The sequence below is a fragment of the Galleria mellonella genome, unplaced genomic scaffold, assembly GCF_026898425.1.
Source record: "Galleria mellonella isolate WM207_F2 unplaced genomic scaffold, CSIRO_AGI_GalMel_v1 utg962, whole genome shotgun sequence".
NCBI classification, from domain to species: Eukaryota; Metazoa; Arthropoda; class Insecta; order Lepidoptera; family Pyralidae; genus Galleria; species Galleria mellonella.
This window is the reverse complement of record NW_026442180.1, coordinates 629,962-655,982: the sequence shown is the minus strand read 5'-3', so window position 1 is coordinate 655,982 and position 26,021 is coordinate 629,962. Positions and strand designations below refer to the sequence as shown.

General features: G+C 34.7%; 1 protein-coding gene across 1 annotated transcript; it reads left to right on the top strand.

The window, feature by feature from the left end:
- The first annotated feature begins 15,561 nt into the window (after positions 1 to 15,561).
- Positions 15,562 to 25,999, top strand: LOC113510416 (dual specificity protein phosphatase MPK-4-like). The gene is made up of 8 exons (XM_052902864.1): positions 15,562 to 15,829; positions 15,913 to 16,031; positions 16,659 to 16,790; positions 17,563 to 17,662; positions 20,340 to 20,575; positions 21,370 to 21,740; positions 23,089 to 23,278; positions 24,142 to 25,999. The coding sequence occupies exons 2-8, from the start codon at positions 15,920 to 15,922 to the stop codon at positions 24,243 to 24,245; spliced, it is 1,245 nt and encodes a 414-aa protein (XP_052758824.1). The 5' UTR covers positions 15,562 to 15,829; positions 15,913 to 15,919; the 3' UTR covers positions 24,246 to 25,999.
- The last annotated feature ends 22 nt before the right edge of the window (positions 26,000 to 26,021 follow it).

Below are 26,021 nucleotides of genomic sequence, written 5' to 3'. Positions count from 1 at the left end.
CGATATGGCAGTGAATATACAGGGTACAGAGGAATAGCACCTGAATCCTCAAGAATTGCAACGCATAGGGGTATCGTGTATCATGGGCGAAACAGTTTACTCTGTTATGTACATGGTACTGCTCATGTCATGACAGTTACCATTTTCCATCACGTGGGCGGTCAACTTGTTGGCCATAAAAAAAAACTTGCTTTTGTCTGCAAACTACTTTTTCGTAGTGGTGCGTATTTTCGGTACCGGTTTTGGAGTCTTAACTTTAAAATATCAAATATAAGAGGCATTTAATTAAAAAAAAATTCATGTCTTATAGAATCATTGGAATAGTATAATATAATATGCAATTATTATGCAATACCAGCATCGCCAGTGGAAACTGCAAGTGATCGTTGTAACCTAGGTATTGTACAATAACAGAAACGTTAAAAGACATGCAACAACTTGTAAAATTATACGTTACCTATAATAAAGTACGCAGCCGACTGTGAAAACTGCATATTGACACTCTATTGCAGCTAATGTTCGATTATAAAAGACAATAGTTTTTACCCGCGAACCCGTCCGTGTAACTGGTGGTCTACCATGACATGAAATTTCGAATTTTCAGGCTCAATTTCGTGTTTTTGTTCGATACCGAAATCGAGCCAGTAAATGGAGCTTAACATTTTGTTCATCATAAATCGTATCCTAATATTCCAGAGGAACGATATTTTAACATTTTTTAATAATTTTAAACGACATGTGTTATGTAATTTTAACATCAAATTTCTGTTTCATTTGTCCCCAAAATTTAGATTTAAGCATTTCTGAATAGTCATTTTTCATTATCGCCCATTCGGAACGCATATAGCCACATACTATGTATATATCTCCATCGAAAGGTTACCTGGAAAAGATCGCTTTTAGCGATAAGTTCGCCCATTGTTTTCTCATATATATATATATATATATATATATATATATATATATATATATATATATATATATATATATATATATATATATATATATATATATATATATATATTATGTATTATTATGTATAATTATTTCAGCATTATTATGTATAATTATGTCACATATTTCTCACCACATCTGCCCTTCATACGCTTTCTGTTTTTACCTAATGGTTTAATTAGTTGGTAGAGAATGTCATATGGCCTTAAGCTCGTCACTTGTACAAAGTTTTATTGTGCAATAATAAATATTATTATTATTATTATAAAGAATAAATAAAATAAATAAATAAATAACTAATTAACAAACTCATTTTCAACAGACAGGAGGGTCTGACTGTATTACTTGTATTTATTCTTATATTTTTTATACATTTCTGAGCCTTATGCATTTTTAGAACTTCATTGGCGCTATATTTTTTTTTTTACAACACAGGGGGCAAACGAGCATGCGGCTCACCTGATGGTAAGTGACTATCGCCGCTCGTGATTACCCACAACACCTACGGCATTACAGGTGTGCTGCAAGCCTTTTAAAAAGAAATAAACTCTTTACTTGAAGGTTCTGTTGTATCTAAGGCGTAAGGCGATGTAACTACATTGATTATGCAGGATTATGATTATATTGATTATGGTTATTTGCATAATTCAAAATTATTACATTTACATGTATGTCACGATAATGTTGAACTTTTAGTTAAATCTAAGGTTAAACTCAAACATTGCAACTTCTGAATCACCCGCGCTACTTTCAAGCCTGCCTTTCTCTACTCACTTGCCTTGTACTTGTTTATTAAGTATTTTCACGTATTTCCTTGTTACAAAATATAAATGGTACTAGTTGATTTTGCTCCACAAAAACTTGTGGCTTTAAACGTGATAAAAAACTATATCTAATCTCATAACTGAGATAATTTTTTTTATACAACTTAGAATGGCAAAGAAGCTGACGGCCCATCTGATGGAAAGTGGTAATCGTCGCCTATAGACATGACCAGTACCATGGACATAACAGAGTATACTGTTTCGCCCATGATACACCCACCCTACATGCGTTGCCATTCCCGAGGATTCAGGTGTTATTCCTCTGTACCCTGTAAATTCACTGCCATATCGCACCCTTCAAACCGAAACACAGTCATGCAAACACAAGTGCTTCACGGTAGAAACACGAATGGGACAGAGGTACCTAAGCAATCGACTTTTGTACAGTCTGCCTCTGGTAAAGTTATCATTCATTCATTCATAATGAGTACCGGAGGCTCAGAATGTAAATTAATTCTTCCTTTTCTAAGGTATCATTAAATGGAATCGAAACATCTAGAGCGCCAAACTTGCTTTTGTAATATGGATGTTTTTTTGTCTTGTGTAATGTATACACAATACTATATGGAAGTTACCACTAGCCACCCTTCAAACCGAAACACAGCTATGCAAACACAACAGTTTTACGTTTGTAGCACGAATGGGACAGAGGTACCCAAACAAACGACTTTTGTACAAAGATTCCCTCTAGTCATTTAAAATTAATAAAATACATTGATGACTAATAAGATATTTAGAATAGACATTATTATTTCTATTCTAAATCATCAACAATTATCGTTGATTGTCCACTGGTGAACATAAACATTCCTCATAAGAGTTTCGCTTTTTTCTCGTAAGAGGGAGTTTTGCCAGTAGTTGCCACGCTTAGCAGACGGGTTGGCAACTGCAGTTAGGCTTTTAGAGGTGTTTTAAGAGGGACGCTGCTGCCCATCCTTTTACCATTACCTAAGTTCCTTATTAAACTTAACTTATAAAACTTAAAACATACGTTACTTCGTGTTTACGTTTCATGATCTATATAATTTAGATCAATAAGTTTGATTGATCTACACGGGAATGACAGTTTATGAGGTTCTCACGCAATTATCAATTTTAGCAACTTCCATCTTCTTTTGTCACCTTTCTATTATTAATTAATGATTGATCATTTTATATTCTAATTCATAAGCTAGTAAAACAATAAGAATTATTTTAAATCTAATACGTCTATACTATATATATATATATATATATATATATATATATATATATATATATATATAACAGAGGAAGAGGAAGACCGAGGAATAACTACATGGGACAGATAATCATCATGTCGTATAGGGAGATCAAGGATATGGCCTGGGATAGAGCTGGCTGGAAGAAGATGCATGAATTAATTGCACCGACAAGAGGAAACTCTTAAATGAAAAGAAGACGTCTATACTCGTCCGTATGGTCCCGGAATAGAATGGACGACCCCTTCCTTTTCCGTGGGTTTTGTAAGAGACGATTAAGGGAATAGTCGAGGGGTAATGATCGAGCAAAACTGAGGTTGTCAACTCGCCTGCCATCATATCATGAAATTATAATATTCATACAAATAGCGACAGAAAATTTAAAACTTAAAACCAAATAAATCGTAAATTTAACATTACACTTGGTTTCCCGATAACGAAGTGGAACTGGCTTTCAATATTTAGGGAAACGGCATTCCGTAGCAAAAGAACTCGCCTGCCTAGCGTGTAAACATAGGGGGGAACATAAAAGAGACAGATTGTTATCAGGTTTTTTTATGGGTGAAAATGGTATGGTAACCCCGCCTGCGCTAACGGGATACGCTGGCGGAGCACCAGTGAAGGGAGATAGATGAGAATGAAAACTGGCCAGTTAGCCCATCATGATGAATTCATCAGGAATTAACTATGATAGTGTCCACGTCTAAGTAAGCATAAGTATCTGTAAGATTTTCATTATCAATAATATATTGCATCGTTCTTTGGAATGCTGATACGCCATTTGTAACTCCAAAAGGGATATAATTTACCACATGCTTCAAATGCTGTATAAGGTCTTTCCTTTTGCAGAATCGGCACTTGATGGTAAGCACTTTTAAGGTCTATTTGGCTAAAATATTTATTCTGAGCAATTTTAGATACAAGAAATTCAATGTTCGGCAATGGATACGCATCAAGTTCTGTAAATTTGTTTATCGTTCGTGAATAGTCAATAACAAGCATACTTGGCTCTATAATTCCATCTTTTAATAGCTTTTGAATTTCTTCAGAAATGAATTTTTGGTCATCATCATTATAGAGGAGGTCGACCTGGTTGGGTATATTGCTAGCAATGGGATTCTCAGTCTCCATTACTAACACTCCCTTTCGCCCCACTAATAATAATTTGTACATCACATTAAATTGCTAGATATGAAGTAAGGACTAGTCATCTATAAACAGTCCCGTTTGCTCGAGATCCTATCCAGGATACTGTTGATGCTACCTTCATCCCACACTCCAACGCTAAATAAAAATATTTATATTACATACATATATATACAATTATATATGTGTTCCCCTTGATTGAAAGCTTGATCAAGTGAGAGTTCAAAATTTTCCGTTGGCGAATTTTTTGTGGGGGGGGGGGGATATACATAATCAGCAGTGTACAGTTAAGGGCTGACATTTTGATAATGTTGATGATATATTTTAAACTGAAACTCAGACATTCAAGCGCAACTGCTTAATGACAGAAATTAAAAGCATTACTTTTTAATTCGTGTTGCCTACAACTTATGACTAAATAGAAATTTATTCAACTAAAAATAACGATACATTGGTATTATTACAGACAATGACACAATCTTAAGTCAATAATAGAAAAACAAACCAGGCGTCGCATAATCAGCAGTCAACAGGTAAGGACATTTTTAACATTTCCATTTCTTCACTGCTCTACTCCTATTGATCGTAGCGTGATGAAAAGTATACTATAACCTGCCCAGGAGTATGAAGAATAATTGTACCAAGTTTCGTTGAAATCCGTCGAGTAGTTTTTGTTTCTATAACGAACATACAGACAGACAGACAAAAATTTTACTGATTGCATTTTTGGCATTAGTATGGATCACTAATCACCGCCTGATAGTTATTTTGGAAATATATTTCATGTACAGAATTGAGCTCTCTACAGATTTATTATAAGTATTTTTTTTTTATTTTTTATTACTGTAATCTTTTGGAGAGAACAATAAAGAGTATCTATCTAAATAGGGGTGTCAGAAAATAGAGGTGCGTTCTAACTCAATTTACGATTAGTAAATTATTTTTTAGACGATGATAACTCGAAATAATGGTCATAAATACCGTATGTTTTGGTTACTAAACAATTGTATGTAATTAAGGCAGTTGCCCATATCTACGCCGAGTTCTAGTAACAATTGCAAAACGTTAAACGGAGCACTGGGATGCCGGTGCAATGGTTACATAACAACCAGATTACATTTCACTTAAACTACAAGGACTGCTCAATATTTAATGTGCGCTTACATAATAAATGTGGCAAGCGCGTATTTTCCGTGGAATCGGATAAAGATCATGCACCCCGGTTCAAGAAGCGGCAAATTTTATGGTGAAATTACCTTTAGAGCGGTTTCGCACTATGTCCGATCCGAATCTGAGGGCCTACCATGAAATATTTTCCGAAATTTCGGTACCGAACGAAACAAAAATTTGATGCTAAAATTACATGATGCGTACCTTTTAAATATATTAAAAATGCTAAAATATAAAATATCCTTTGAACTTTTATGATAGGATTTATGACAAACGAAATGTTAAGTTCCATTTACCGGGTCGATTTCGGTACGAACAAAAACACGAAATTGAGCCCGAAAGTTCGGAATTTCGTTTTATGGTAGACCCCCTGATCCGAACCCGTGAAAATATGGTTCGGAGTTAGTGTTGTCAGTAGTTTCGATTTTCAGGGGTCTGGGGAAGCGTCCCGATTTGTGCCTGATCGGGACGCTAAATGTCCCGATTAATTAAAAAAATGAAAAAGTTTTGTTTCATAAAAAAATTTATATTTACACTTAAAGTACGATTTTATTTTATAATTTCTACTAGTCCAGCAAAACTGATTACTTGTTATGTAAGATTAAATACATATTTTTTTTTTTTTTTTAATATTTTAAGGGCTTTTACCTTCTTCAGGTATATCAGTCCTATTGTACCCTGAACTGATTTCTCCAACAAAACTTTATCTACCTTCCCTAGATTAAATACATATTTAATTTAGGTAATTAATATAATACTATACTTGCACCAGTATTTTAAAACGCAATAAATTGAACCCAGAGTTAAAAACCTCTAGTTATTTGTTTACTGTCCCGATCTGCAACCCTAAATGCCGATTTTTTTGACCATGAGGTTTTAAATCGGTACATGAATACCGATTTAAAACAAATTGGACCTGGCAACACTATTTGGAGTAGGTAGTCGTAGAACTATTTCTATGGTAATTTATGCACTAGATCTGATTTTTGTCATTCGATTTCTTTCCGTCATTCTAGAATCTCCATTTCGGAGGAGATTTTTGATCGAATTCGGATCGGACGTAATGCTAAAACCGTTCTTAGATTAATGAAATCAACACGAGATAGGAAGTGTATGCTACTTTAGCAGAGGAAAATTTTATACAATGTACAATGGACGCCTGCAGCACAAAGAATCTCACGTGAATGTTGCTGAGCCTGACATATGATCTGATATGATCCGTAATATTACGATTACCTGTGATCGCATATCCGCATTGTACGTTTCCTTTTTTGCGCAAACCAATTCTGTACTTTTTTAATAAGAAACCTGTTATAAGCCTTAATATTTTAAATACTAGTCTGTAAATATTAACTGTAACGCCATTGGTTTCTGATAAATAAATAAATAAACATTAATGACAAGTCTTCGATCTTATGTTTTCCTCGTATTGCGTTAGATGTGCAAGCGGTAAGCCGTTCTTGTTGAGCGTACCCATAGCGTAATGCTTTCACGATGGCCCAATATAATTAAACGATGACTTGCGTATATACACCATGATTTCCCCGTGCTGTGTTTGTCTGTTGATTGTAAAACACTTGTGAAATTATTATGCTTTAATAACCCTGTCTCAGTTACGTAGAGTTTTTTTTTTTAATAACAAGCTGCCCATATTTCTCGCTGATAACTTTATCTAGGTGTAAATATTTTATAACTTAGTTAAATCTTTTTTGAGATTTTTCCAATACAAATAAAAAGTCCAAACTTACTTCTTGCCAGAAAAAACACAATCACGAAAGAAAATACACAAATATTACATATATAAGAAGTGTTTCATATTAGGCAAAAGGAACTGGCTCAGTTGCAAAGCGGTGGTTTTTTTTTATGCAGCTTAGAATGGCAAACAAGCTGACGGCCCACCTGATGGAAAGTGGTAACCGTCGCCTATAGACATGAGCAGTACCATGGACATAACAGAGTATACTATTTCGTCCATGATATCCCCCATGCGTTGCCATTCCTGAGGACTCAGATGTTATTCCTCCGTACCCAGTAAATTCAGCCAGTCCCTCTCTTAACAAAATACATATAATATATGATAAATTGTCATGAAGTTTCATTTTGAACATGCTCAAAAGTAAACAGTGTAATTAATTTTTAGAGAATTATGAATTCCTAGAGAAACCTCACTTCATCCACATCTTTTGATCCTTTTCTGGCTTTTAGGCTAGTGTACCACTGTATTTACATTAAAAAAAAAAAGAACAAAATAAATTTATGCAGTGGGATGACTAATAGAACGTCTATTTACACACAAAGCTAGATGTAACCTGCAATTAGAAAGTACAATCCAAAGTCCAAGGTTTATTTTGAAAAAGTACAAAGTTTCTTGCAATAACGTCGAAATTATCACCTATAGGTAAGTGGTCATATGTCCCTGACGCAAGTCACTGAGTCACCAGTTATACAATACGAGTACGGTATGATGTGTGTCTATGTGTCTATGTGCTGGGCCAAAGAATACTGGTTCGGATAAAGCTTCTGAAATAATTATACATAACCAATAACTCACTCCCGCTTGGCATGGATAGTAGAGCATATTTTTTTTCGATTTTTTTTTTCAAATATGAATAGCCGTAATATCTTTTTATTTCAGGGAGGGGGGGGGGGATTGTTAGTAACGCGGACTACCAGTCCCATTGCTAGCAATATGCCTTGTCAGATCAACCTCCACATGATCTCGCCTGGAAACCATCGTGCTGAATTCCAGGTATATTCATCACGATGGGCTAACTGACCTGTCTTTTCATGTTCACCTATCATCCCTCACTGGTGCCTCGCCAGTGTATGACAGTTAGCTTTTTTTTTACTTATGATGTTTATTGGCCGTGTGTGGCCTTTACAGCTTGAATGCAGGGGCATGCTGATGGCACTCGCCCGCGAGAGGGGAGCGACAGAGGTGTCGATCTTTCTTATGGACTCATGTGTGTGTGCGCCTATTTCGGCCTCGGCTTAATATATGTCGAGGGACGGCGAAGGGTCGGTACGTCTGGGTGGATGACAGTTAGCGCAGTTATCTTTTTATTTATATTTTATACTGACTTGAATGACATATTTTCGTATCAATCAATCAATCATTTGTTATATTTCTAATATATGTTAAGGCGAGGGAAGGGATTGCTAATTCTTTGTAAATTAACCATGATGGGTTAATTATAACATGACTTCATTTTCGTCTATCTTCATACACTGATGGAATATCAATATATGCCAGCTTATGCCAATAGCGTAGAAAGAGTTACCATTCCATTATGAACCATCAAAAAAAAAAAAAAAAAACTAATACGTTTTTAATCTGAGTGAAAATGGAATTTCATCGCGTAAAATAATCACCTTCAAAGATCTTGAACAGCATTACAGCAACCAGAATATCTAAATCACATGCATTTATGTTAAAAATTAGAAAGTCATTGTGCAAGAACGTTAACAGGTAAAAGCGGTTGACAGTATTGTTGGTGTTACCTCGCGTGTGTTGACCTGACGCCATTTTGTTTACGCAAATTTGGAGGTCAGGGGATGACCTATGGACCTAACCCACAAACTGGAGATTACATACAATATCTATTTAGTGTAACGTAGAGGGAAAGGGATTTTTTGTAACGGAAAGTACCATCTCATTAGCTCATGTATCCTCATATGTGTAGCAAGGTCGACATTCACGAGGGTCCCCGTGGAAGCCATTGTGGTGAATTTTTGATGAATTCGTTACAATGGGTCAGCTGACCTGCTTTCATCCTCACCTATCACATCTCTCTATTTATATTACAATGCAGATATCAGAAGTCTTAGAAAGGAGAGATATCAGAGCTTAATTTTTAAGAAGAAAAAGTGTGTATTTCATTATTTTAAAATATCACATATAGGGTAAAAATTGATTAAGAAGGAAATAAATCAATACCTATTGTTGTCTATTGACTATCTTTATTACACATATTATAAAAGTAAGTTTCTTGATACTTAAAAGTTAAAACTACTTTATTTAACTAATCTACATAACAATCGTCATATTTCAATAATGATTGATTAAACCGTTTTATCTACAGTTTAATTACATTTATAGTATAATAAATTTCGGATAATATCTGATAGTAAAGTCATAACGCTTTTAAAAAAAAAATATTAGCAATGATTGCGTCTGTTTGACTTTTTTGATGGATGAAAAGTGAATGGTAAAGTCATCTGTATTATTGATATACATTGGCGGGGCATCAATTAAATGTAATAGGTGAGGATAAAAACAGGCCAGATAGCCATCATGTCGAATTCAACAAGACACAACCACGACAGTTTCCAGGAGGAACGGTGTGGAGGTCGACCTTGTAAAGTATGTTACTAGCAATGGGGTTGATGGACGCCGTTACTCACAATCCTTTTTCCCTTTCTGTTGAGTTATTTCGGGTAGTATTATTTTCTATGGCTATAAAGGTTACGGTTATAAAGTACCTACTAATTGGCATTTAATCCGAGTGTCTAGTCGCTAGCATCAACTGTCAGTCTGGTAATCTGTCAAATCGCTTATGTCAGTCAACTCAGCTGTCGAAAAAGCGCGGGAAACGTTTAAAAAAGCGGGAGTGTTTTTTGATCTTCTTTAAATTAATTTTATTTTTATTTATATAAGGATTAGTCTTTTTTATATATTGTGTATTAGATTGTATATTTAATTGTATATTTTGTAGTAATAGTGTTTGTTGCTGTAAATATTGGTAAGTAAATTACCTATATTAACATTATGGATCCACCTATAGACCCTGGGGGGACAACCCCCCAGGTGTCTGCAAATATAACTATTCCATTCAATAATAGTTTTGATATATTGGGTGAATCTAGTATGGACACAGATGGTTCTAGCGTTGCAAGTTCTAAACGTAAGCGAGTACGTGGTGAACGTCGCATTTGCAAACATTGCAATAAAAAACGAAGGAGGCACACCAAGGGTCTTGAATCTAAAATTAAAGATAGTGATTGTCAATGTATTGAAGATGAGAATCAAACTCAAGTATCAATACCAGTTGTAAACAATACCGAGTCTGTTAAACCTGCTTCTCCACCCAGTACTTTAAGCAGAACTTTGTACAATGCCGAGGATGTAGCTCCTTATGTCGTTCATGTACAAAAAAATGAAACACATCCTAATGATAACACTACATTACATCCTATTGCATTTGGTCGCTTTTTACACACTAATAAGATAAATAATATAGTGAATGGTAGCCTCAAAAGAATAGGAAGAAACCGTTTATCGCTTTCTTTCTCAAATTTTGAAAATGCAAATGCATTTTTAAATAATAGTAACTTAGTGACACATAATTTTAAGGCATTTATACCTTCTTTCCATGTAACCCGTATGGGAATTGTGAGGGGTATTCCTAAAGATTGGACAGAAGAGGAAGTAATCCAAAATATATCAGTACCGATAGGTTGTGGGAAAATTCTAAAAACCAGAAGAATAAAGAAAAAGACAATTAATGAAGGACAACCAAGTTTTATTAATACTGAAACCATTGTTATTACTTTTGATGGACAAATATTGCCAAAAAGAGTATTTATGTTTTACACATCATTAACTGTAGATTTGTACATTTACCCTACTATCCAATGCTATAACTGCTGTAGGTTCGGACATGTCAAGATGCAGTGTCGTTCAAATCCTCGGTGTTATAAATGCAGGCAAAATCATACAGGTGATAAATGTGAAGTAGATGAGGAAAATGTTTCTTGTATCTTGTGTAATGGTTCTCATTCAGCAATTAGTAAAAAATGTCCTGAATATGCACGTCAGAAAGCCATTAAAGAAACAATGGCCCATAGTTGTGTTTCTTATGCTGAAGCATCAAAATTTCATCCTCCAACTTCTAAACTATATTCAGATGTATTAACATCATCATCTCCTTCCAATAAATCTCATTTTCAATCTTCTTTCCTTAAAGAGAAATCATCATTACCACATATACAATCATCATATAAAAAAACAGTTACACTTAAACCACGCTCTCCTCAAAAAATACAACAAGGATATGATCGTTCTGCCCATGAAGCCATAGTTAAGGAATATAATATTCCTGCTCCCTCTAATGGTTGTGCATTATCATCAAATAATATTGACAATAATCAATCCATCATTAATATTATTCTCATGCTTATTAAAGTGTTATCGCAATCAAAAATGATACAAACAACTTTACCACCGTCCAACGATGCCATGTACAATGTATTTTCTCAATTATTAACTTCTCACAATGGATTACAAAGTCCAAATAATTCAGTGGAACTGTCGTAGCATAACAAATAAGAAATCAGACTTATTTTATTTGATTAATAAATATAATCCTTTTATAATAGCTCTACAAGAGACTTGGTTAAAGCCAGGATATCCTTTTAGGATTTCAGGCTTTACAAGTCTCCGTGATGATAGAGCTGACGGATATGGCGGTGTTGCCATATTGGTCAAAAACTCCCTTCCTTTTTCTTCTTTTCGCTTCCTGTATATAGCGGCATTAATGCAGCTGCTATAATTATAAATGGTATCTGTTTTGTTACTTTATATATTCCTGATCCTACATGCCAAATATATTCACAACTAGAACAATTATTTTCAATTTTACCTAAACCTTTTCTCGTAATGGGCGATTTTAATGCTCAGCACCAATCGTGGGGCAGTTCTACTTCTAATTTTTATGGTGGAAAACTCCTGACGATAATTGACACTTACAACTTATGTATTATTAACTCAGATGTACCGACACGTAGAACTGCACCGAATGAAGGGTTTAGTGCTCCTGATATTTCAATATGTTCTTCTGATTTAGCTTCTTCACTGTCGTGGTATCCTCATTCCTCTACCTTCGGAAGCGATCACTTTCCCCTCATTCTTTCTTTTCCAATTTCCATTCCCTCAAGTCGAAAGAGTGGTCCTCGACTTAAATATAATTTATCAAATGTAGACTGGAATATTTACAAACAATATTTAGATAATAAAATATCGGAGTTACCTATTGTTTATCATGGAAATGAACATCAATGTTGTAATGACTTGATAATTAATATGAAGGAGGTTGCTGATTTATTATTTCCTGTTAAAAATAGTGCTTCAGGGAAAATTCCTCCCCACCTTGGTGGGACAAAGATTGTACGGAAGCAATTAAAAATCGTAAAGAGGCTGAAAAAAATTATAATAATTACATGACATCAGAAAATTTTGAAATTTACACCGCAGTTTCACGTTCTACTCGAAAACTACTGAAAAAAAAGAAATTGGAAGGTTGGAGAAGATTTTGTTCTTCTATCTGTCCAGAAGTTAATTCATCAGTCGTTTGGAATAATATTAAAAGATTCAGATCTGCCTTTAGTGATCATACATCACGTTCTGCACTCGATTTAACTTTAGCGAATAAATTTTTAGATCGCCTTGCTCCTAGTTATGTGCCGGAATGCCTTTACAATATTTCTCTATCCGTCTCTGACGAATTATCCGAACTTGAGTCTCCTTTTACTCTTGTAGAACTTAAAGGTGTTCTAGCTTGTATTAAAGACTCTGCACCGGGAGAAGACGGTATACCGTATTCCTTTTTTAAAAATGCTAGCGATGCGACATTAATTTACTTTTTAAATATAATTAATTCCATAATTATTTCGGGAAATATACCTACTTCATGGAAGTCTCAGATTATTATACCATTTCTAAAGCCTCATAAACCACCTTCTGAACCATCTTCATACCGTCCTGTTGCACTTTCCTCTGTCTTACTAAAGCTAGCTGAACATTTAGTGAAGAACCGTCTAGAATGGTTTTTAGAAAGTAATAACTTACTATCCCCGAACCAGTTTGGTTTTAGGAAAGGTAAGAGCACCTTAGATAATGTGAGCATTCTTATTTCAGATATTCATATAGCTTTCTCACAAAATTTGTCAATCCTCTCAGCCTTTTTAGATATAAATTCTGCCTATGATAATGTAATAATTTCTATTTTAAAAACTAAATTACAAGCTCTAAATGTACCGGTAATGCTTTCTAATTTCATTATTAATATTTTATCAGAAAGAACAATATATATGAATTTAGATGAAGATACCAAATTATCTAGAACAGTATGGAAAGGCCTTCCACAAGGATCTGTTCTCAGTCCAATCTTATTTAACATATACACATACGATCTAGAATTATTCCTTGATAAATCCGTCAAAATTTTACAATATGCTGATGATCTTTTATTATATTTTATTGCGAAGTCCATAGAATCTGCTTCTGCCAAATTATCTGATTCATTAGATTTGTTAAAAACGTGGTTAGATGCAAATGGTCTTAATCTTTCTGTAACCAAGAGTAGTGTAGTTTTGTTTTCAAGAATGAGATCACCGCAACAAATTAAGGTGCTTTATGATAACTCATACATTCCTATAAAGACTGAAATTAAATTTTTAGGTATCGTGCTAGATAATAAATTAACAGGTCTGTCCCACTGTAATTATATTTCCACGAAATGTGAGCGTAACCTCAACATTCTTAGGTGCCTTGCTGGAGTTTGGTGGGGAGCACATCCCGTTTCACTAAAACTTGCTTATAATGGTCTTATAAGGAGTGTCATTGATTATGGAACTTTTTTGTTAGCTCCAGGAAGTTCATTTGCTTTTAAGAAATTGGATTTAATTCAATCAAAGGCCTTGAGGATTATCTCTGGAGCAATGAAATCAAGTCCAATCAATGCTTTACAGCTCGAAGTCGGTGATCCACCTTTGGTTTTAAGAAGGCAATATTTATCTGATCGCTTCTTTTTTCGTTGTTTACAATTATCTAATCATCCGCTTATTCAAAAGTTATCTCAACTATATATCTTTATTTCGTCTCCATCCTATTGGAAACATAAAAAACCTCCATGTTTAATACAAAGTTATGAAAAATATAAATCCATAGAATCTCCCACTTTTACATCGTCCTGTTTTCCCATTTATAAATGCTCATATCAATCTTTAGTTTTATCTCCTAATATTAAATATGATTTTGGGTTATCAAAAAATGATTCAGAATTGAATGCCAAATTTATGTTTATAACTGACATTGAATGGAATGAATGGCACTACATCTTTACTGATGCATCAAAACCAGACAATAGCGGTTGTGTAGATGTGGGTGTGTTTCATTCACAATTTAATATCGTTCAAAAAATTAAACTTCCACCGGAGTCTTCAGTTTTTACCGGGGAATGCTATGGTATTTTAAAAGCTGTAGAATATATACTTTTAATGAAATTACATAAGGCAATAGTTTTCACTGACTCTATGAGCTCTTTGCAAGCTCTAGCCAAATATCCGTTTAAATCAAAACCAGTTTATCCCATTATTTGTGACATAAGACAAAGTCTTTATCTTTGCATGTTGAGAGGGTATTCCGTTTCTTTTGCCTGGTTACCAGGACACAGTGGTATTAGCGGCAATGACAAAGCTGACCTTATTGCAAGAGAGGCTGTAACTTGTGGTGATATGTATCCGTATCATAATTACTGTAGTGACCTAGCTTGTCTCCCAAAAATATATTTAAGGTATGCCTGGAAGGAATATTGGGAAAAAACAAGTACAATAAAAGGAAGATTTTATCGCCTTATACAACCCGATATTCCTTTCAAACCATGGTTTTGTAAATTAAAGCTTGGAAAGACCGCAACAACTATTATAACTCGTATGCGTCTAGGTCACGTATGCACACCTTCTCATTTATACAAGCTTGGTATTGTACAAAGTTCGTCGTGTAATTGCGGTGCTGAAGTGGCGGACTTGAATCATATATTCTTCTCATGTTCTAAATTTGACCACACCTCCCTTTTTAATCATCTCCGATCCATCCGTGTTCCATTCCCAACTTCTATTCTTACTCTACTTTCTTCCAATGATCCTATTATCTATAAAATACTATCTTCATATATATATGATAACAATATTAAGATTTAGTTATATTACATGAATACATTTATAGTTGCATCAATTGCTTTTCCTATATATTTATAAGTATATTCTCATATGTACAAGTATATGTTTCATATCCTATAAATATCCTAGACCTAATCCTTATCCTTTCTAAATTCGTTTGTGTTAGGTATTTTTATTACTATTATCGTTTCCCCGTTTTGTTCTTGGCAAAATACCCTAATATCGGGGTGAACGCCACAAAAGAAGAAAAAAAAAAAAAAAAAAAAAAAAACTCAGCTGTCAAAGATAATGTTAGCTTCACACTTCGCTCGCAACTTCCCACTAAAATCAAATTTTATACTTGTTTGCTTGCTTTTGATTTAAATTATAATAACAATAAAAAACAATAACATTGGAAGCACTAATTAGCGTATTCTTATTACCTTTTTAAAGTTTTGCAGTGTCATTCGAACAGCAACATGAAATAAATTCTATTGATTTTTTGATGTGCAATGTAAACAACGTTAAAAACCTACTAACTTGGAGTATTTAATCAAAATTTCAAGTAATATTAGCAAGGTTACTTATTTCTATTATAGCTAAAACTTGTAACGATTTTTATAATTATTAAAAATCATATTAGTGAGAAATTAATTTTGCAGCAAATAAATGGCAAAGCAGGTGGCTGATGTCCAGATCCATGCCTCGGACTCGCAGGATTATCTAGAGGATGACAATCTGGACGTAAGCGTTGATCTTATAGACGACGGGCTGTATTTAGGTCAGTGATTTTTATTATTGTTTTTTTAGTCAGAATGTTTACAAATAAGTTTCTATGTTTGTTATCCAATATACATAAACTGATGGACAGATTTGAATGAAATATTGTATATAAGTCGAAGATGTCTTAGGCTAATAGAGGGTTTATGAGGAACACCAAAATTTTTTGTATTAGTATTTTTTAAACTTGTTCATATTATTTGATGTCTATGTATATAAATAGAAATTATTAAACCCACTGTGTTTTTGTAAAATACTTACCTATTATGAAACAATTTTAATGATTGGATAATATTGTAATAAACTCATTAACTGTTTCTAAAATAAAAAAAAGAAAAGGTTGCCCTCCTCTCTCCTATTTGTTGTGCGCAATCTATAATTGGAGTTGTTTTGTTATATACCAACCACATTATGGAATGCAATAAGAAATAAATAAATACTTACGTACTTTGTAAATTCACTGCTATATCGCAACCTTCAAAGAAACCCATGCAAGTATAGCTACTCTCAAGCAGAAATTACTGAAAAAAAAACCAAATACATAGTATCTTTCTAGTAAAATTTGCTTTGTCACATCAATTGTCTCATTGATTTTGAGGCTATATATTATTTTGTTTATAATTTTCAGGAAATCTAGCATGCGCCAGAGACAACAAGACATTAGAGAAGTTGCAGGTAACCCACATATTGACCATAGATGTGGTGCCTCTGCCACGGACAGCTCTCGACCGTACCAATATTACCTTTAAATATGTCAAATGTAAGTTATGAGTATTTGGTTATTATGTATATGTTAATCAAGTACTGTCACAGACCATAGGAGAGTACATGTAAAAATTATTTTAAACATAAATATTTATTTATCAATAATTACTTTAATTATACAACTTAGAATAGCAAACAAGCTGACGGTCTACCTGATGGAAAGTGGTAACCATCGCTTATATGTAGACATGAGCAGTATCATAGATATAACAGAGTATACTATTTCTTCCATGATACCCCCCATGCATTGCCATTCCTGAGGACTCAGGCGTTATTCCTCTGTACCCTGTAAATTCATGCCATATCCCATCCTTGAAACCGAAACAGCCATGCCAACACAACTGCTTCATTGTAGAAACATGCATGGAACAGAGGTACCCAAACAAACAACTTTTGTACAAACTCTTCCTCTAGTACAGTGATTCTCAACCACTGTGCCGCAGCACTTGTGTGCCGCCAAATTTTAAAAGTGTGCCGCCAAATTTTGCAAATATTTAAAATTTTTGTCTTAAACTATTTATGCAGTGTGTTATTATAGTAAGTAAATAATTTTTAACTTTTTCTTTGTGTGCAGCCAAATTTTGAAATCGTTAAATATGTGCCACAACAAAAAAAAAGGTCGAGAATCACTGCTCTAGTATCTTTCATTACTAGTATTATTCACTTAATACATTTAAATGTCTCCGACTGCTAATGTTGTGACAAGATGTTACATTAAAAAATAATTTGGTGCAATTTGTGGAAATATATGTATTTTATTATTGCAGTGGCTGATGTGCCCAAAGAAGATTTGATAAGTCACCTGCCTGAAACTAATGACTTCATCAAAGAAGCTGTCTCTAAGGGGGGCACGGTGTTGGTGCATTGGTGAGTAATATAATAATTTTTAGTGAGTTATCATATGAGCCTTTAACTGTCCACTGTTGAACATAAGCCTCCCCCTTAGGGGGTTTTGAGAGCAGTTGCCATGCTTGGCAGGCGGGTTACCAATTGCAATTTTTAATGAGTACACTCTTTTAATCCAAAAAGAATCATTAAAATCACTTTATAAAGTATTAAAAATATATTGCATAACATATATAAAAAATACAGCTGAGTTATGCAGATGGCAGACAAGCATGGTTGAATAGGAGTGCATCTCATGGGTGTTGCAGGCACATGATTCATGCAGGTAGCACTGAACTTCCTCTGAGAAACTTCAGGGTGTACGGGTTCTGTATTCTTTAATGGACAACAAATGTGTTTCGATTTGAAGGGTGGGATATGGCGTGAATTTACAGGGTACAGAGGAATTACATCTGAGTCCTCAGGAATGGCAACGCATGAGGGGTATCATGGGTGAAACAGTATACTCTGTTATGTCCATGGTACTGCTCATGTCTATAGGCGACGGTTACCACTTTCCATCAGGTGGATCGACCGCTTGTTTGCCATTCTAAATTGTATAAGAAAAAAATGAATGCAAAGAATTTAATAAAAATATTGTCAGAAAAATTCTAATAGTATGTGAATAATTTTTTGCAATTTTTATATTCTAATTTAATTTAGTTGTTGAGTAGTGTCAGTGGCGTAACTATACCATTTGGGGCCTGTGGCAAATTCTTTTGATGGGGCCCTATAATTTATTTTCAAGTAAAATAAAATTGACGATCGGCGTCTTATTGCCCGGCTCGACCCACTGAAACTGCGTAGAGATGTTGCATCTCTGTGCATCTTCTACCGAATTTATCATGGGGAGTGCTCTGAAGAATTGTTCGGATTGATACCTGCTGCAGATTTTCACCATCGTACAACCCGCCATAAACTAAAATTTCATCCCAACCATCTGGACGAGTGGCGGTCCTCCACCGTGCATTTTTCAAGGCACTTTCTCCCACGCACAACCACTCTTTGGAATCAACTTCCAGCAACAGTATTTCCGAACCGATACGACACCATAACCTTCAAGAAAAGAGCATATTCCTTTTTAAAAGGCCGGCAGCACCCACGCAATGCCGTAGGTGTTGTGGGTGACCATGGGCGGCGGTAGTCACTTACCATCAGGTGAGCCGCATGCTCGTTTGCCCCCTGTGTTGTAAAAAAAAAAACTTAAAAAAAAATTCTGACCTCGCGGCCTCTTGAGCCGGGGCCCTTTTAGGTCGGGGGCCCGTGGCATTTTGCCAGCCCTGCCACCCTAATGTTACGCCACTGAGTAGTGTGGATCATTTGAAATAATAAAAATCACGATTTTAAACATAGTGCCCTATATCAAAACCTATTGTTAAAAAACTTAATATGATAAAAACAGAAATAGCATATTATTTAGTTCGACTTACATACTGTTAGAACTTCGCTGACGATACGTCAATAGTAAAAATAAAAAGATTTTTTTATATGAGAACATTAGTATACTCTGCATTCATTCAAGAGATATAAATTTTCTAATTGAACTGTCAAATCTTAAAATCATTAAACTAAATTTCTAATGTAGGTAGTATATTAATTTATTTTAACATTTATTATATAAGTAGGTGGGTATTATATGTATTTATAGTGTATGTATTTATGTAATATTTTATTATATATTTCAATATTTTATTTAACTGTATATTTGTTTATGTATTAATAGTTGTAGCACTTCAGCTGCCCGCTAACGAAATGCTTTCTCACTGTACGGGGTTGACTGGAAGAGATCTCTGTCAGAGATAAGTCCACCCTTGCTCACAATATTTATAAATACATTATTTTATATGTAACTTACAAGTGCAATAAAGAATATATATAAGTTATTTCTTTTAATTAAGTTCATTTGTATTCATGAGTCAAAATGTTTTTATTGAGGATTTTTTGGTTACATATTTAACCATACTTAAATAATTTTATTTAATTGTCTAGTACAGTGTTTCTCAATCTTTTTCATGACGCGACCCCCTTATTATGTAAAAATATCTTGCGACCCCCTACCGTCCACGATTTCGAATGTGTATGTAATAATATAATTTTATTATAGTACAATTATGAAATCCGTACAGTTGTATTTATATTCACATTTAGATATCGATAAAATAAATAATACATAATAAAGTATCTAAAACAGACAGACAGTAATCAATGTCTGGTATAGATACTTCATTATATGTATTTACTTGATTGATGTATTTATGGAACTGTTGATTTTTCACTGCTTCGCGACCTTTCTACTTACTATGGCACACTCATGAAGGAATGGTAACAAAGGAGATTGTTAGATTATGTATTTTGTTTTTGTATTTTTTTTTATTTGTGCTTTTTTTATTTTTATTCTTTTGTCTCTTTTGCTGTTTATTACGTGTATGTTTTTTTTTATTGTAATTTGTGTGCTGTAAGTAATGTAAATAAATTGTCTATCTATCTATCTATCTTTCCGCGACCCCCTTGTAGAGGCTCGGGGACGCCCCAAGGGGTCGCAACCCACACTTTGAAAAACACTGGTCTAGTACACCGATAGTACAAGGTCTGCTTAGTTTGACACTAGATGGCGTTGTGTGAGATGTTCAATGATATTCATTTATTCCAATATTTTCAGTTACTTTGGAGTGTCCCGTTCAGCGGCGATAGTGATAGGTTACATAATGGAGAAGTACGGTCTGTGCTACGAGGACGCGTTCACGCTGGTGAAGAGCAAGCGACGGTTCATCAGCCCCAACGTGGGGTTCGTGGCGCAACTGAAACTTTTCGGCCATATAGGTTTCATGCTGAACAAAGAGGACCCTAGATACAAGCAGTTTAGGTTGAAAATGGCTGGGCAAAAATTAAAGCAAGGTATATCTGGTTTATTTTTATTTGTAATTGCCAGATATTTTTATAAATAATTTAAATTCTTATCTTTTTCTATAGGTTTGGACAGAAATAGTTATAAAATAAATAAATAGAGCTAATCTACGTTATTGACTTGTAGTGAATTACCCACAGTGCAAGCTTTGTATAGTTTGCCACTAGATGGCGCTGTGCAATATCATCATTATCATCATTTCAGCTATTAACGGTCTACTGTTGATCATAAGCCTTCTCCAATATGCATACTTTTTTTTTATACAACTTATAAAGGCAAACAAGCTGACTTAATTAAACAATATTATCATACATACTGTACTTGTACATTTAGTTCAGTACCATAAGGTTTTTTTTTAATGGGTGATAATGGAATGGTAATCCCACCCGCGCTATCGGTATACACCGGCGGGGCACCAGTGAAGGATGATAGGTGAGGATGAAGCAGGTCAGTTAGCCCATCGTGACGAATTCAACAAGAATTGTTCACGATGGTTTCCAGGGGGAACCACGTGGAGGTCGACCTGACAGGATATATTGCTAGTAATGGGGCTATTTGACCCCATTACTAACAGTCCCTTTCCTCCCAGTACCCTAAGGTTGTCTTGAAAAAATTGCTCTCAGCAATAAGACCGCCTTACTGTACTTATACAATTGTATCGTTGTGTTTGTAAATTGTCTTGTTTATTTCCTATATTGTATAATGCAAATAAAGTATACTTGTTCATTCATTTATTCAAGAACACAGTATTTTTTGTTTTATTTATTATCATTGTTAATTCCAGTGAAAATTCTGCCGCAAATGTTTGCGGATCTGGTGAAACCGGACCCAGGCTTGATACGCGAGAGACCCGATCCTATCGTGTACCGATGCAAGAAGTGTCGTCGCATAGTCGCCAGTCAGAACAATATCATACCCCACATACCGAAACAGGTCAAGGTGGAGTTAGCCAAGAAAGGCATCCGACCGCCTCCCAGCAAGCTCACAGGCTTGAATTGTGCTGAAAACGGAGAGATCCTTTTGGAAAAGCTGAAGAGTCTCGCCTGTCAGATCTTGGACACAAAAGTTGATACGTACAGCGACCTGAACAGTCCGGGACAGAGCAACAGCCAGAAAAGCGACAGCAATCACGAGAGTGACGAGGGACCTAGTCAGGTAACAGTATTGAATTTAGTAAATTTCAACTATAAATTTATTTCAGACAGTACAAATTCACAAATTAATTACTTGAGAGATTTCTTTATTACAAGATTTAATATAGAACATTAAACTGCAACTGTTTCTTAACAAACAATGCTCTCAATAATCTTAATACTAGATAGAAATATAAAATTGCTGTTCGGAAGTATTGTCTAGGAAAAATTAATAGGTCTTTTATGGGAATGGACAAGCTAGAAGAGGCTCAGGAACGAGGGTGGTAGGCCCTTATCCACTTCTTCCTCTTCCGTTCGATTCGTCAAAGAACCGCTGACATATAAAACCGAAGATGGATACAGGCTACTGATTGCAGACAATCAAAATTGGCCGTACCTACGTTGAATCAACGACTATCAAAACGTTTATTACATCGAGATAGAAAAAACCTCAAAATAATGATAGGGACAATAACGGGACATTGTCCATTAAACAAACATTTATACACAATAGGAGCCACAGACAGCCCTGTTATTTTATATAGATTTTACTAGATTTAAGATAGTGTAAGTTAAATAAAGAGTATTTCTTTGTGTGTTGTCACTCGAGAAATAGAAATAACAATAAATAGGAAATTGTAAATTGCTATTTCGCGGCTGTTTCGACGCCGAAGAAACGGCTGCTCACGTAATCCTGGAATGTGAGGCTGTGGCCCATCAACGTTTAGAAATCCTCGGAACGGTGAAGTCGCTCCGTGAGGCCTGTGAAGAACCCAGGAAGCTTCTGTGCTTCTGGGCGAAGCTAGGTTGGCTGTACTAGCCACGACTCATACGCACAACGGCCCAAATAAGAGGCTTAACGCGGAAAATAGTCTTTTTCACATTCACATTCATGGGAATGGACATTAAACGTTACCGAAGGATATTTTGTATCTACCTTTTATTAAGTTTAAAACTGTTATTAAAAAACACTTATTGAACAAAGCCTATTACACACTAAATAATTACTTGAACGACAAAAGTGCATGGTGTTAGTCAATCATGTGGTAACCATCGTCTATAAATAAATGGCGTGAATTTACTGGGTACAGAGGAATAACACCTGAGTCCTCAGGAATGGCCACGCATGGGGCTTATCATGGGCGAAACAGTATACTCTGTTATGTCCATGGTACTGCTCATGTTTGTAGGCGACGGTTACCACTTACCATCAGGTGGGCCGTCAGCTTGTTTGCCATTCGAAGTTGTATAAAAAAAAAATGAATACAAGACTAATGTTTGTGATTATTAAGATTATAGAAAAAAAAACAATGTAATAAAAGACACAAAGTGAACTTATAGCAAAGTTTCTTCCATATCTGTATATGCAGGTGTTAGATGGGTACAGCGAGGGCAATATGGTGGACGCGAACATAGCGGCCCGCGACGCGCCCGAGGTCTGCCGGCTGATGTGGTTCGTGGAGCCGATGGCCTGGATGAAGGAGGTGCAGCACGACACGCAGGGCAAGCTGCACTGTCCCAAGTGCCAGAACAAAATCGGCAGCTTCAACTGGGTCATGGGTATGTGCTCCTTTCAACTTCATCATAGATGTGCACAGACAAATATTGTTGGGGGGGGGGGGGGGGGGAAGGATTGTTAGTAATGAGGTCTAACACTTCCTGATGAATTCATCATGTTGGGCTAACTGGCCTGTTTTCATTCTCATCTATCACGCTTCACTGGTGCTTCGCCAGCGTATCCCGTTAGCGCAGGCGGGGTTACCATACCATTTTCACCAATAAAAAAAAAAAAACTGATGATGATGCCTTAAAGCAGTGTTTCCCAACCTTTTTTGTGCCATGCCCTACTAGAACATTTCTATTATATTTTCGCCCAGTTGATATTTTGGTAACGTCAAACGAAATTATACCTAAGTATTTAAAACATTTTTTTATTAACTTTATTTTTGTTAAATTTGGCACCGATATCTAATCGTAGCATTGCATTTAAATGATCCGGAGCAAGAGGATTAAAATCACTTCGAGTCTATTTTTTAATTGCCCCCCCCCCCTTAATTATCAAATTGCCCCCCTGTGGGGAGTGCGCCCCATGTTGGGAAACACTGCCTTAAAGCATTCTTATTCCTGATGATCAAGATTTGCATTTACACCCCGGTATTTCACTTTAAGTAGTAATTTATCATGTAATAAGATATTTTTGGTTTGAAAATTAAGTTCTTAATTTTTCAAATTTGCTTTTTGTTTTTATGCTGTTGGTAGTCTTTATTTACACAGAATACTAAACTTGTATTTTTAAGTTATAGAGTTTTTAACAGAGATTTCTTTTCGATCAAGGCGTTAGAATAAAAGAAACCTAATTTTGCTCCATACAAGAATCATTTTTCTTTGTTTTGTTTATAACATATAACATAATTCTGTTTCAGGTTGTAAATGCCCGTGCGGACAGAAGGTGGCGCCGGCGTTCTACCTCGTGCCTTCCAAGGTCGAATGGTCCAACATAGTGCAAAACGTACAGGTTACTGTATGAAGAAACCACAAATTTTACTGTGATGCCAACATACTAGTGAGACACTTGTATAAAGTTTACTAGACAAATAGTAGAAAAAATTTTAGGTAACGGGCTCGAGTCATTGTGAATAAAAAAAACTATGCAACCAGTTCATTGAATTTAAAAGTTTAACACTTTCGTGAGATCTATTGATATTTATATTTGAAATTAGGGTATATTATTAACACTTGTACAACATTACGAACCATCTATTTTATTGTGTTGGTTATTCTAATTGGTTGCATAGAATTTTTGTCTAGTTTCGTCACATAAGAGTGCCGACTTTAAAATAACGTAGAGACTTCGACTCTGTGGTAGTTTGATCCAGGCCAACAACAAAAAGCAATTTTAAGAGTATGTGTGTTAAAAAATGTTGCCATGAGAATTGCAATTAGAATCGCGTCACTATATTAAATTATTGAAGGATGGTTTCATAGCTGGTAGTGTGTTGTAAGTAGGAATTAATATCTTTTTTGTTGGTCTGACGGTACAATCTGTACTTACTGGTATATAATTTAAAAGCGACGTTTGAAAGAGCCCTCAAGGGCTAAACCACGAAATAAAATACTTGAATTTCACCCGAGTCGATAGATACTTTATTGTATATGCTGATCGACAATGTCAAATATGTACATTCTAGATTTTATCTGAAAACATACACTTTCAGATTGGTGCGATAGAAATTTTATCAAAATCGGTTGAGTAAGTTTAATTTTTATTTTATTTATTAGGCGCACATAACAGAAGTTTACAAATACAAACTTAAATTATAACATGCAAGTACATTAATGTATTGATCAGGTAAACTTGCCACAACATGTGCACACAGCATGATCCAATAATAAATGCGACTGCAACAAAGCCATTAGGTTGCAACTATTAGTGAAAAAATTAAACATAAAAATAAACATAAAGAAAGTTAAATAAAAAACAAAACAAAATTATATAAGAAATTTCTAAATATTACATTATTTTATACAATTGTCTGCGATATTGATTATAACTGAGTACAAATATGTCAAGGTCATTTTGATGAGCGTCATTATACGATCAGGTCACACGCATGGAAATAAATATATGATTTTAAATTAATTGGTTTTGCTATAACTAAAGTTCGGTTTTTATAAACACAAAATCTTAAGTTATTAAAAAAAATACTATGTGATTATTGATTATTTATTAATTGATCGATTATTTGTAGTTTAATAATAATTTATTTGCCAGAACCATAGATAATATGATGGTACAGTTTATTTTTTAACGTTCACTATGTTTCGCCATTTAAATCAAACTGTCGGTTATCAGGCAACATTGTCTTCTATTAGTTGCAGAATTTATTGTAAACGAATGTGTTTCGATGAAGCATGTTAAAAATGTATTATTTATTTTATTTATTCATTAGTACATATATGTGTACATGGCGGACTTAATGCTAAAAGCATTCTCTCCCAGTCAACCATAGGCAAGTGTCAGAATACTCGAATGCGGTACTAGTAATTATTGATATACATACATACCAAAATTACATATATAAACGAATAAATATATATGAATAACAAATATACTCACACATATATGATATATACTATATTATACACGAATTTGGGAATAATATAAAGCACTTACTGCTTGGATAAAGATAAAAAGTGAGCGTGAACGCTTTTTTTTTAAAGACGGTTTAGTAAATAGTAGTTTAATGTAAATATTTTTATTTACAGAGGCCTATGTCCAGCAGTGGACGGTTCACGACTGATA

Excerpts from the sequence above, each read along its gene's own strand:
- LOC113510416 (XM_052902864.1), top strand. The coding sequence starts at position 15,920 with ATGGCAAAGCAGGTGGCTGATGTCCAGATCCATGCCTCGGACTCGCAG. Across the intron at positions 16,032-16,658 it reads AGACGACGGGCTGTATTTAG|GAAATCTAGCATGCGCCAGA; the intron begins GTCAGTGATTTT and ends TATAATTTTCAG. Across the intron at positions 17,663-20,339 it reads GGCACGGTGTTGGTGCATTG|TTACTTTGGAGTGTCCCGTT; the intron begins GTGAGTAATATA and ends CAATATTTTCAG.